Raw genomic sequence first — 13,206 nt, 5'->3', positions numbered from 1 at the left:
GGTTGTCAATCCCTTCACGGCCACTTGCGAAAGTGAGATCTAATAAATATAGTATGATAAGATAAATATATTTTTGGTATTTTATAATATAGATGCAAAAAGTAAAGATGCAAATAAAGGTAGATTGAAAGCAAATATGATAAGAGATAGACCTGGGGGCCATAGGTTTCACTAGAGGCATCTCTCAAGATAGCATAAGTATTACGGTGGGTGAACAAATTACTCTCGAGCAATTGATAGAAAAGCGCATAATTATGAGATTATCTAGGCATGATCATGTATATAGGCATCACGTCCATAACAAGTAGACCAACTCCTGCCTGCATCTACTACTATTACTCCACACATCGACCGACTCCTGCCTGCATCTAGAGTATTAAGTTCATAAGAACAGAGCAACGCATTAAGCAAGATGACATGATGTAGAGGGATAAACTCATGCAATATGATATAAACCCCATCTTGTTATCCTCGATGGCAACAATACAATACGTGCCTTGCAACCCTTTCTGTCGCAGGGTAAGGACACCGCAAGATTGAACCCAAAGCTAAGCACTTCTCCCATGGCAAGAAAGACCAATCTAGTAGGCCAAACCAAACTGATAATTTGAAGAGACTTGCAAAGATAACTCAATCATACATAAAAGAATTCAGAGAAGATTCAAATATTATTCATAGATAAACTTGATTATAAACCCACAATTCACCGGATCTCGACAAACACACCGCAAAAAGAGTTTACATCGAATAGATCTCCACAAGAGCGGGGGAGAACATTGTATTGAGATCCAAAAAGAGAGAAGAATCCATCTAGCTAATAACTATGGACCCGTAGGTCTATGGTAAACTACTCACAACTCATCGGAGGGGCAAGGATGCTGATGTAGAGGCCCTCCGTGGTCGATTCCCCCTCCGGCAGAGTGCCGACGAAGGCTCCAAGATGGGATCTCGCGGATACAGAAGGTTACGGCGGTGGAAATTGTGTTTCGTGGTGCCCCTGGATGTTTTCGGGGTACGTACGTATATATAGGAGGAAGAAGTATGTTGGTCGCCGCCTGAGGGGCCCACGAGACAGGAGGGCGAGCCCTATGGGGGGGGGGGGCTCCTATCTCGTGACTTCCTCGGAAGCTTCTTGACTTGCACTCCAAGCTCTCCAGATCACGTTCGTTCCAAAAATAACGCTCCCAAAGGTTTCATTCCGTTTGGACTCCGTTTGATATTCCTTTTCTTCGAAATACTGAAATAGGCAAAAAAACAGCAATATGGGCTGGGCCTCCGGTTAGTAGGTTAGTCCCAAAAATGATATAAATGTGTAAAATAAAGCTCATAAACATCCAAAAGGGGTAATATAATATCATGGAACAATCAAAAATTATAGATACGTTGGAGACGTATCACTTACCCATTTACTATCAGCTATAGGATAGATTATACCTGCTTCCAGACGTTTTAATATTTCAGTTCTTACCACTTCTTTCATCTTTGGATTTAACCGACGTTGATGATCAACAACTGGTTTAGCATCAGGTTCCATATTAATCTTATGCTGACATAGAGTGGGACTAATGCCCTTTAAATCATCAAGAGTATACCCAATAGCAGCTCGGTGCTTCCTTAGAACTTCCAATAATCTTTATTCCTCATGTTCTGAATGGTTAACACTGATAATAACAGGATATATCTTCTTTTCATCAAGATAAGCATATTTCAAAGTGTCTGGCAAAGGTTTTAATTCAAACATAGGGTCACCTTTTGGTGGAGGAGGGCCTCCAAGAGTTTCAATAGGAAAATTGTGTTTAAGCAGAGGACGTTGTTCAAAGAAGATCTTATCTATTTCATTCTTTCATCCATATGTAAATCATTCTCATGATCTAGCAAGTATTGTTCTAAAGGATCAGTAGGTGGCACAACAATAGAAGCAAGAACAATTAATTCATACTTACGAGGCAATTATTTTTCATGATGATTTCTACTAAACTTGGAAAAATTAAACTCATGAGATTCATCACCAAAGCTAACACCGACAGTTTGTATCTTACAATCTATTTTAGCACTGACGGTGTTCAAGAAAGGTCTACCAAATATAATGGGACAAAATTTATCTTGTGGGGTGGTAAGAACAAGAAAATCAGTAGGGTATTTTATCTTCCCACACAAGACTTCAACATCTCTAAGAATCCCAATGGGTGATATAGTATCCCTATTAGCAAGTTTAATAGTAACATCTATGTCTTCTAATTTAGCAGGTGCTATTTCATCTCTAATTTCTTCATATAAGGAGTGGGGAATGGCACTAACACTAGGAAATTTCTGCCTTTGACTCTTTTTTTTACTTCATATTGCGTGGAATTACGTTGAGGCGATGTGCAGGTCAAAGTGTGTTTCTGTCTTCATAGAGTGAATAATCTCCCGATGGACCTCACCACCCATCGCATTACTTTCATCTCTAGAACCCTCGTCTCCAATGCATTCTTCTCCTATTTCTCCTTGCTGATAAAAATTGCCAAGGTTCCTCCACCTAGCAATCTATTGTTCGTCGGTGCTGCCGACAACCACCCACCGCCGGTGCCACCTCCCTGACCGTGCATCCTCTTCCATGGGACCAGGTGGGCCAAGGGGCTCGGATCCACATCAGCAGCGACGGCGACGATATGTGTTGAAGGCAGGAGCGGCGAACGTCCCAGCGAAAAAAAGGGGATCGCCCCCGCGTCGCTCGGGCGGATCCCACGAGCGCGCCGCCGTCGCCCCTTCCTCCTCCGATCCTACTTCCCTCGCCACCGCTGAAGGCCGCGAGGCTGACGGCGGTGGCGGGTCCTCATCCTCCTCGCGGGACTGATGGCGGCGGGGGCCCCATCCATCTCGCGTTGCGGGATCTTCGGCTGGAGCTCCATGGTTCTTACGGCGAAGATGGGCGCCGGGGCGGTGGCCCCGGATTTTTCCGGCGACCACGACTGCCGTTGTGGCCGCGAGGGCGGCACAGCATCTGGTTCGGGGGGCTCGATGCGGCTCAGCTACTCATCTCCGCATGGTGCGGGTGGTGGTGTTGGTGCCCGCTTAGATCTCCGACATGCTGTTGGGAGCCGGTGCCTGGCGCGGTCCTTTGGTTCTTTTTGCTCTAAGATGGTGTTCTGCCAGTTGCCGACCCTCATGGATCTGGCCATTGACGATTTCTGAATGCTCCGCTGGAGATCTTCTTTGGGTGCTTGACGCGTGTAGATTTCTGGATCAAATGGGATTCGGTCGTGTGCGCCTCTATTTCAGGCCGAGTGGCTTCAGGAGGGTGTGACGCGAAGCTTTGTTGTCTGTTGATAGTATGGGACACGTCGGTATTTCAATTTCCATGGTGAAGACAGTGACAGAGAACGTCATGGTGGCTGATGTCTGAGGTCTTGTCATAGCGGATCGAGTCCTCGCGGCGATGAGAACTTTGCTTGGTGATTCATGACTCGTGGCAGTGGCATTGGAAAGTGGGGGCGGCAACACAAGCGGAATACAGAGTCTTAACTTTCAGGATGAAAAGCCCAAGGTCTGGCCTTAATTGATTGTGCCTGGCAGTGACCTTGTTGAAGGCATTGTTTCGAGAACACGGATCTTCTTCAGGGTGAAAACCTAAACTTAGGATCAGGCGATGACGGTGCTTCTACACTGTTTCCTTTCTGGAGGCGTCGCTTTTGAAGAATTAGGACTTCGGGTGTTGTCTAGGTGGTGGTTCGTGCTGCAACTAGAGGGATTGATCACTGTTGTGGGATCTTTTTTTCTTCTTCTTATTGTTTTTGGCTGTGTGCATCCGTAATCTCTTTACAATATTGCGTTGTTGCAGTGGCTGGGTGTAATTGATATCTCCGCGATATTAATATATTCTCTTTGTCGAAAAATGTGTTGCCCGCACATAGAGTTAAGATTCACCTTATTTGATTTAGTATAACTAGTACAAATGCTCGTGCGTTGCAACGGGCAGAAAAAATCGTAAAGCTTGCTCTATGTGCCATTACACGACATTTCATATATGTCGTTCTGATTAACATCGGTAATAAGATTACACTATTATCTCTTTTTGAAGCATGAAATGTGGACGTGAAGAAACCACCTTAATGTCTTTCATCTGATGGAAGAGTAGTGGTGCATGAAATAGTCTATCAATCGGTTTTATTTTTTGCTTTTCAAAAAACACAAATATTAATTTATTTTTTGAAAATGTGAACAATTTATAATTTTTGATTTTTTAGAACTAAAACATGTTTTCAAGACAAACATTTTTAACACATAATTTTTTAATCAATTATTAATATTTGTTAATTTTTGTGAACAATTTTAAATGTTTTGAAAAGGGACATTTCTGGGGGAATTTTGAGAATTTTTTAAAAGGCGTGAATATATTGTAAAAATGTGGATTCTTTGAAAGGGAAAACAAACTGAAACACTCTTTATCTTAAAAAACACACACACACACACCATGTCCGCGGTTAAGAAAAAAAAGATGGTATCTGCACCATGAAGCATTAAGTTGAGAAAGTTCGTAGGGATGTCCTTTGTTGGCGCCTCCTTCAACTTAGCACTATCATTGGGTGGAAGAGGAGTGGTGTATCTGTTTTTAGTGGGATATACAGAGGGTCGAACTCATTTGCATTGATAGTGAGATGTTTGTGGTGACTTTATCAATCTGAAGACCCATCGGCTGAGTCTCTCTAGGGTGAGTGTGTATGTATGTTTGTGAGTGCCTACGTTTGTACGTGTTTTTCAAAATAAGATTTCCTTTAGCCTTTGTATGCTGCAATTTAATGCGTTGTGCATTGCACCGTAAGAAAAGAAGCATCACATTTTTAGTGACTCATTCATGATGACACTTTTCATGTTCGACGCCGTGGTTGGTGTCCACAATTCAAAAAATTGATGAAGCCGCATTCATGTCTTTGACAGTGTCTCCTTCGTCATTGTACCAGCACCGAACGAAAGAATTGTGGTGCATTGAAGTAGGATTGTTTATATAAAATTTGTTTGTTAATATTCAAAAGCAAACAGGTTCACGAAAAGGAAGTTCCTCGCTCTGCTGACGGCCGAGTCTACGGTCTCCTCCCTCTCCGGCTGCGGCTGGAGAGTGTGTGTGTGTGTGGGGGGGGGCTTGGATTTGTGCCTGACACGTGTAGATAGTAGGGTAGTGGTCTCCGGCGGTGCTAGTGAGGTGGTGGTGCTGGCGTCGTGGTGGAATAAGGTTGTTGGAGTTTGATCCCCATCCTGGCGAGGTCCTATGTGGCGGAGTCGGAGAGCTTCCGACATGGTTTCCTCCTTGATCAGTCGGTCTGGTGAGGTTTGGTTCTCCTGGTGTGGTCTTCATGGAGGAGGTGATAGCCGGATGTGGGAAATTTGGTCCCCTGCTTCTCTCTTTGTCGTGGTAAGGTGGTTCCTCACCTTGCCATGGGGAGTTGGGTGATGTGGCGGTGCATCGGTGGATGCCGGCGGCACATTTCGTCGTATCTTCAGGTGTTGTTTGTGGACCTCTGAACTATGTTTCTACCAGCGTGGTCAAGTGATGGCCGTTCTTCCTTCTTCTGGCTATTGGTTTTCGACCGAGGCTGGTGACTTCTCGTCCGTGTTTCAGTCCGTTTGCAGGTTTCAAGATCGCGTTGGCTCTGTGTGGGAGCGGCGGCAACGACAGCAGTGGCGCGCCCTCAACCTGCGTGGTCAGCTCCTCAGGGATCTGTTTGTAATTTTCATTCTTGTGGGGGTGCTTTGTACCATTGGCTTATTTCAGTATAGTTCGGAGGTATTTTCCGCGAAAGAAAGAGCAAACAGGTTTAGTATTTTTTTTAGGAAATGTTGGTTGTTTTTTGTTTGCAAGATTATATTCCGTTCCTTTTTTAAGTCACTGATCTAAAACGCCTCTTCCTGTCATCACGTGTCCTGCGACGCGACGCCTTATCTTCCTCCCCCTCGTTCCCCACCGCTGAAATCTTATCCTCTCGACCTTTCGCCCCGTTTCTTCCTCTTTTCCCCCTCCCTCTCACTTTCCTCTTCTTCATTCGCTAGGCAACTGTGTCGACGGGAGACGATGCACAGCAGTGTGTCTTGCTACGAGAAGCTTCTGTCGTCCGGGCGCGCTCCGATGCTGCCGGAGGAGGCGCTGTCGTGCTCGCCTGCGCGCGCAAGCTGCGGGTTTTTTGCAAGGCAGGGGCTCGCTGCTTCTAGCCCGCACGAGCTGGCTCCAAGGGCCAGGCGCTACAACTTGAGGAGCTCGAAGCCGACTACCTGTTGTGGCTCTCCGGAGTTACTCATGCGACGTGGTGAGTGATGTTTTGGTGGCTGGAGACGCTGTGCGTGTGGGGATGGAAGTGATCTTGTGGTTCTGTCATCAGTGAATCTAGTAGCCCAAATCATACACATTTTCTATTTCTCAAGGGGCCGTCCGTCCTCCTGCTGATTGGATTGTGCTTCTTCGTTCTATTCCCTTCTTCCTCTGGTTGTTGATGCCTCAAGCAGCCGCTACCGATTGTGTGCTTGTAGTTGTTTCTTCAGTTCCATTCCTCTGTTTGTAGATGCCTCAAGCAGTTGGTGTATATAAATTGATCCTATTGATTACAAAGGAGCGAGGTGATACTATTTTTTCTGATAATAAACCTACTTTTACAGCAAAACCACGCAACCACAGTCGTTTCTATTCTTCCCCATTCGCAAATCCCCCCTTCTTCCCACTCCAGCAGCCCGGCCTTCCTGCCTCCGACCGCGCTTGGATAGGAGCTCTAGCTATGCCACGAGCAGGCCATCCCAGCAGCTGCCGCCGCCCCTTTGTCCTTCTCTCTCTAGGCTTTTTCCTTCTCCTTCTTCTCTTTGTCACTCTTCTTTGTCTTCTACAGGGAAGGAAGTCGCCATGGAACAACCCCGCCGCCTTGGAGCTCGCCCCGCCTCCGGCCCACCACCTCTCCGTCGGCCTCGTGCTCCTCCGCCTCGATCCGTCCGCCCCGCCGCTGGATCCACGTCGGATCAGCCGTATCCGCCGCCCAGACCACCAACCAAGAGTCGCATCTTGCGTGTCGTGCGGCCGGGAGGAGGACGACCGAGAGGAGCGCCCATTCATCCGCCGCCTTGGAGCTCGCCCTCCCTTCGGGCCGCCACCTCTCCGTCGGCCTCGATCCGTCCGCCCCGCCGCCCAGACCACCAACCAAGCGGCGCCTCTTGCCTGTCCTGTGGTCGCAGGTCGAATAATAAAAACTGCAGGGTCCTTTATGTTAAAATGAATCGTTTTTTCGGATTAGCCACTTAAAATTAGGACCGCGGGTTGAATTCTCAGAAACAGATGGACTTTTATGCAAAATCGCTAGCGACGACGACGGACGACAGAAACCCAACTTTCTTTATTATTACTAGCAAAAGGGCCCGTGCGTTGCAACGGGAGAAAAAAATTCATAATTTCAAATGGTCATGATCACATTTCGTTGCATCACCGAGATACAATATCTCTCTCAATTTCTCGAAATCATGAACATTTTGAAATTATGAACAATTTGTTAAACTCATGCACATATTTGAAATCGCAAACAACATACTATTACAAATTTCTGAACATTTTCTACAATCAAGAACATTTTTTCAATTTATGAATATTTTTTGCTATTTACAAACATTTTTTAGAAATTGTGAACAGTTTTAAGCAATTTTCCTGAACTGGCAAACATTCTATAATCGATGAAAATATTTAGAAATTGGGTGGAATAGTTATTGAATTTGATGAACTTTTTTTGATTTAGCGAACATTTTTGGAAATGCCCGTGCCTTGCAACGGAAAAAAACTATCAAGTTATACATGTGTGGTAGATATAAAAAAGTATGAATCAAATTCACAAAATATATACAAATCATGTCATGATGCGATAAGACACTTTTAAAATGTAATTTCAAAAACGAACAATATGATGCTCATCAAGACTTGATTTTTTAAGGCGTCACAACAAAATATTTTGTGGCTGAGCAAACTGCATTGACGGACCCTGCCTGAGCTATACTGATAAATAAAGTGTCTCGTCTGGATTTAGCGTAGCGGTGTTTACCATAACCACTATTGTGATATGAAAATAAGCATAACTGTGTATGGAAGCAAAATAGACATTTAGTCATTTTAATATAGCTTACAAAAACAAACCCTTAGAAAGTTATGTCAATTTTGTTGGGTTCAGCGTTGTACAAAACACGGAAACCCTTTTTTACCCAACGCGAAGGACTAAATAAAATCATAAAACGAGCTATATAGATCTCCTAATAAAACCTTTATGGAACCTACAATTAGTTTTGTTCATTATTTACGGATGTGTTTTAATTTTTGTGAACATTTTCTAAAAGCTGATGGACATGATTTTTAAATTCCTGAATATGCTTTGAATATTGGCTCATTTAAAAAAATCATGAACATTTTTTATTTCATGAAATCATTAGAAATCGTGATTTGTTTATAATTTGTGAGCAATTTTTTAAGTCATGAACATTTTTTGATTTTTAGAATATTTTTTAAATTCACAAACAGTTTACCATTTTCCTATTTTTTTTAGAACTCGCAATTGTTTGATATTTTGGAAATCCGAAATTAATTTTGAGATAAAAAACCAAAACAGAAATAAAAAAGTAAAAAGAAATAAAAAATAGGGGGCGCCATCAATCCGAAATTTATTTTTAGGGAAAAAACAAAATACCCATGTAAAAAGAAATTTATTTTTTTTAGAACTCGCAATTGTTTGATATTTTGGAAATCCGAAATTAATTTTGAGATAAAAAACCAAAACAGAAATAAAAAAGTAAAAAGAAATAAAAAATAGGGGGCGCCATCAATCCAAAATTTATTTTTAGGGAAAAAACAAAATAGAAATAAAAAAAAGATATAGAAAACAGGGGGCGCCACGACCCGCACATGGGCTGGCCCATTACTGCGCTTGGTAAAAAGAAAGAGAAAGAGCGTGAGAACCAGGGATCGAACCCTGGTCTCCTATGTGGAGCATCGTTGCCTTAGCCATCACGCTGCTCATGCATTGGTGCTATTATATCGTATCCACCTTTAATAACAGAACCCTGGAGCGATATTAGAAATTAAAAACAAATCGTTTTTGCCACTTACGGGTGGCATTGGTGGGTAATTATTGCCAACTTCAAGGGCATTTTTAATGACGGACGGGCAGAAGCACTATTTACTTTATTAGTAGGTAAAGATAAGGGAGAATTCGTCTAAAAACATACATATTCACATTCTACACAGAAAAACATAACGCACACACACAATTTCCGCTTTAAAAGTAAATTCATGTACACGATACGTCCAACAGTATACTTGTATACACATTCTTTTTGTATTCTAAATGACGTATGTGTATATTATGTAGTCTGTACTGCGTCTGTGAGTTGCTTGCTTCTCCCGGGACCGAGCTCCAATCGACCGGTCGGATCCCCCAGGCCAGCAGATCCAACGGCTGCCCTTCCCCGCCTCCGGCCTGCACATACATAAGCTCAGCGCCGCCGCCTCCCTCTCCTACCGGTGCGCGAAATCTAGATAGCTAGCAACGTTGCGGCCTCCTCCAGTACTCCTCTCCTTCAACCAGCAAAAGCCATGGCGACCGAGCCGGCGTACACGCTGCCGATAAAGTCCGGCAAGGCGGGCTTCGAGGGCTCGCAGGATGTGCTGCACAGGGTCCGCATCACCCTCTCCTCCACGAGCGTCAAGAACATCGAGAAGGGTATGAACGGAGGCTTACTTCCTTCCTTCTCTTCTTGTTGATCTGATTGTTCCTTGTGCTGGCAACAAACAGTGTGCTCCGAACTGGTGAAGCGCGCCAAGGAGCAGCCGCTCAGGGTCAGGGGGCCCGTCAGGATGCCCACCAAGGTGCTCAACATCACCACCAGGAAGACCCCCTGTGGAGAAGGTGATTACTCTTGCGGTCTTGCCACTCTGGTCTCTGCTGTATCCCATTTGCTTACTTGCTTTGTGTTGTATATATGCTCTACTTGGCATGCTCACGATAATACCTCGCTGATGTGGGTCAGGAAGTGTCTATGGATTGTTGTTGTCTGTTTAGACGATAGGACTGAATTGCACTCATGGTGATGATAGCATGCTGAGCAAATGAGGCAAAACATTTAGACCACTGAGTGTTAGAAGTATAATTATGTTTAAGTTAGAGATAGTATTGGTTTAAACCATGTACGACTTCTTTCATACACCAAGTCTCTCTCATATTGTACTCTATATATATCCCACACCTGGGTCAGATCAATAACAACAATATTCATCCATCCAATATTTTCTACACTGAGATACTTTGGGTCTTTGATGTCTCTAAATTAAGCTTTTTGTAATTGATGATTGGCATGCCGTCACCGTAATTGTTGTGTTATTCTGTATCTAGAGTTCTAGACATGCTTAGTTCTGTTTGTGCAGTGTAATATCAAGTACAATGGACTTTGTCGGATGAGCATATGAAGGAGATGCTACTGAGATGTCACATCATTAAAACATCTTAAACTGAGCTTTTTAAAAGCTGATGCCGGGTTTGTCTAGTGCTGCTAGTAACTTTCTTACGAGAAGAGTTGATTATTGGCCGTCCTACGTAGGGATCATCGATTTTGGCTGTGTGCACCGTACGATGCAAAGGCCGGGATACTCCCCCTTTCGAAAAAAGGGATTATCTGTTTATCAGTTAGAACTCATCATAGCCAAATTATCCCGCTCTTTGTGAGTTTGCTCTTGTGTGATGGTAGATTTTGGACTCTGCTTAATGATGGGCTGGTACATCCTTGTTGTGTGGGAGCTTTCGGCACTGGGTATGTCCTTTTTTATGGGCTGGTCAGATGGTGCTAAATCAAGTTATTTATGAGATTCTCTTTTGAGGACTACAAAATCGAGCTTTTTAAACTTATCTTCCAAACATTTGCCCCTTATAGTAGAAAGAGCCATTGAGGTGCTCAATCTCTGGATGCATGTTTATAATTAAACCACGCGTGTATTACCATATAATTGTCACCCTGTGAATAATAGGACTACTTGTTAGTCCTGAGCAAATGATGATTCCACATGATGTTTCTGATACATTTGATGTTTCGAAATCGAGATTTAATCCCTTGCACAATCTGTGTATAGGTTACTGTTGTTATTCCTATGTTAATTAATGCCAGCTTTTCTTGGTACAAAACAAGGTACCAACACCTGGGATCGGTTTGAGATGCGGGTGCACAAGAGGGTGATCGACATCATCAGCTCCCCAGACATCATCAAGCGGATCACCTCCATCACCCTCGAGCCCGGCGTCGAGGTCGAGGTGACCATCAGCCAGTAGTCAACCCTCATGCTACCCTACCACAACAGCGCCATCTTTAATCTGTTGTTACAATGGGTGGAGAGACACCAGTGAACCAAGACGTTTTCTTTGAGACTTTTTAGTATGAGAAGTAGTTTTTGTATGGCTAGGTTTTTGTTATCATGATTCATAGTACCTATACTATTGATTAAGTTATCGTCTTGGATTTTGTGTATTTCCGTAGAGTGCACGTCGTTATTTCAGCATCTCCAGAATTTGGTAGCGTTCTTGTTTGGATGTCACTTTTGAAATTTTCCATTTTTCATTTTAGGATATCTAGGACTTGCCTTTGCTACATGTTTGTGGATGCATACATGGCATCATTTCAATGTTGTTGTTCTAAAATAGGGAGAAAATAACAAGAGCTAGCTGTTCAATTAACATCCAAAGAAAATCTCACTACCAAATGCTGGAGGGGACACCAACCACCATTAAGCACATCACCATGTACTCTTACATAAGCCTACCAATTCATGGGCCAGCGCATTACTTCCTCTTATAATGGCCTTCACGCCTTCCATAGGTCATTTACATGAGCACTGATTTGTTATGCATGCCCGGCTGAAGCATCTCACATACAATTTCAGCTTTAAAAGTAACTTCATGTACACGCATGGCGACGTAACCTTTTGTTGCCAAACCAACGTGGCAGCAGGATTTTTTCTGTTGACACCGAGCAAGGCAAAGGGGGTAAAGGACAATAGAAACGCAGAGCATCGACTATATTAATGCACAAAGTATGGATTCCCATTTTCTCTGTTTTGAGAAATTTACATTCAGAAACATCGAACAGTGTCGCTTCCACAACCACCGAAGCTCTCCAGTTTCCTGAGACACTAAAGCATGGCACAACAAATTCTCCCTAATGTAATGTCAAGGCAAATCTTCAGGGACAAAATCCAAACCGTCTAACCGATGTGCATTGCATAGGTCAAAGACAGCCGAAGGAAACGTATCCTGACATATTCAGACATGTTAAAAACACAATATCCCAGATGAGGGTTGTCTTGACGGTTCCACTGTCCTAGGTAAAACAAACTCAATATCACCACAATGATGATTTAACCAAACAATCAATAGTATGGAAATCCTTAAACAGTCCAAGCTTAGCAAGCATGTGAGCCTCCACCTCCACGAGCCATGCTGCTAATTGGTGTTCACACTGGAAAATAAATCGACAGAAATTTAGAACAGGATTTTCAGCAGGCATGATATTGCAACTGCAGCCGCGAGTGTTCAATGGTTGTTGTCACAACAATAATGCTCAAATATCGTTTTCACCTAGAATGAAAAGCTATAAATGACTATGAAAATACGATGCTAGCGAGAACTTGCATTGCCAGACTGAGAAACATCTATTGGGAACATCACATTGGAAGGATGCCTTCCAAAATTCCAGTAACTAAATGAGACGCTTTGAAAGGTGAAACGTGTGTTCAATGCATTGTTTCAGAACACAAGTAATCTGGCACATGGTTTAGATCAAGAAGATGCCCATGTAATCATCCAAGCTTCAAGCAAGCTCATAGATATGTGTCTCCAGAGCTAACTAAGTGTTAAGCTGTAGTTTTGTAGTAATCCCTCCGTCCCAAAATAAGTGTCTCATTTTTAACTTTATACTCTAAAGTTGTACTAGAGACGAGTATTTGTCTTCAGTTAAGTGTACAATTCAGTCTAGCTGTCACTCTGTTTTCAGTAGCCGTGCTTGGACGAAGTCTTGAGTTGGTTGCATCCACTCTCCACGTCCTGCACACGTTTAGCACTTGCACTTGCCTAAAGTCCTGTATAAATACCTTGTAATCACCACTACTACTGATTCATGCAAGAATTTAGCTTTCTATCATGGTATCAGATGAACCACCCGGTCCTCAGATACATTCGG

General features: G+C 43.3%; 1 protein-coding gene across 2 annotated transcripts; it reads left to right on the top strand.

The window, feature by feature from the left end:
- The first annotated feature begins 5,902 nt into the window (after positions 1-5,902).
- On the top strand, positions 5,903-11,578 carry LOC123110214 (40S ribosomal protein S20). 2 transcript variants are annotated; one of them, XM_044530692.1, is made up of 5 exons: positions 5,903-6,278; positions 6,849-7,188; positions 9,357-9,707; positions 9,780-9,893; positions 11,164-11,578. In XM_044530692.1, the coding sequence occupies exons 3-5, from the start codon at positions 9,581-9,583 to the stop codon at positions 11,301-11,303; spliced, it is 381 nt and encodes a 126-aa protein (XP_044386627.1). In that variant the 5' UTR covers positions 5,903-6,278; positions 6,849-7,188; positions 9,357-9,580; the 3' UTR covers positions 11,304-11,578. The 2 variants fall into 2 exon arrangements, with proteins under 2 accessions (XP_044386627.1, XP_044386626.1); XM_044530691.1 differs by lacking the exons at positions 9,357-9,707; positions 9,780-9,893; positions 11,164-11,578 and having other exon boundaries at positions 5,906-6,278; positions 6,849-7,349.
- Positions 11,579-13,206: the final 1,628 nt, after the last annotated feature.

Source organism: Triticum aestivum, chromosome 5B (assembly GCF_018294505.1).
Source record: "Triticum aestivum cultivar Chinese Spring chromosome 5B, IWGSC CS RefSeq v2.1, whole genome shotgun sequence".
NCBI classification, from domain to species: Eukaryota; Viridiplantae; Streptophyta; class Magnoliopsida; order Poales; family Poaceae; genus Triticum; species Triticum aestivum.
Note: the sequence above shows the minus strand (reverse complement) of the source record. Positions and strands in the feature narration are given on the sequence as shown.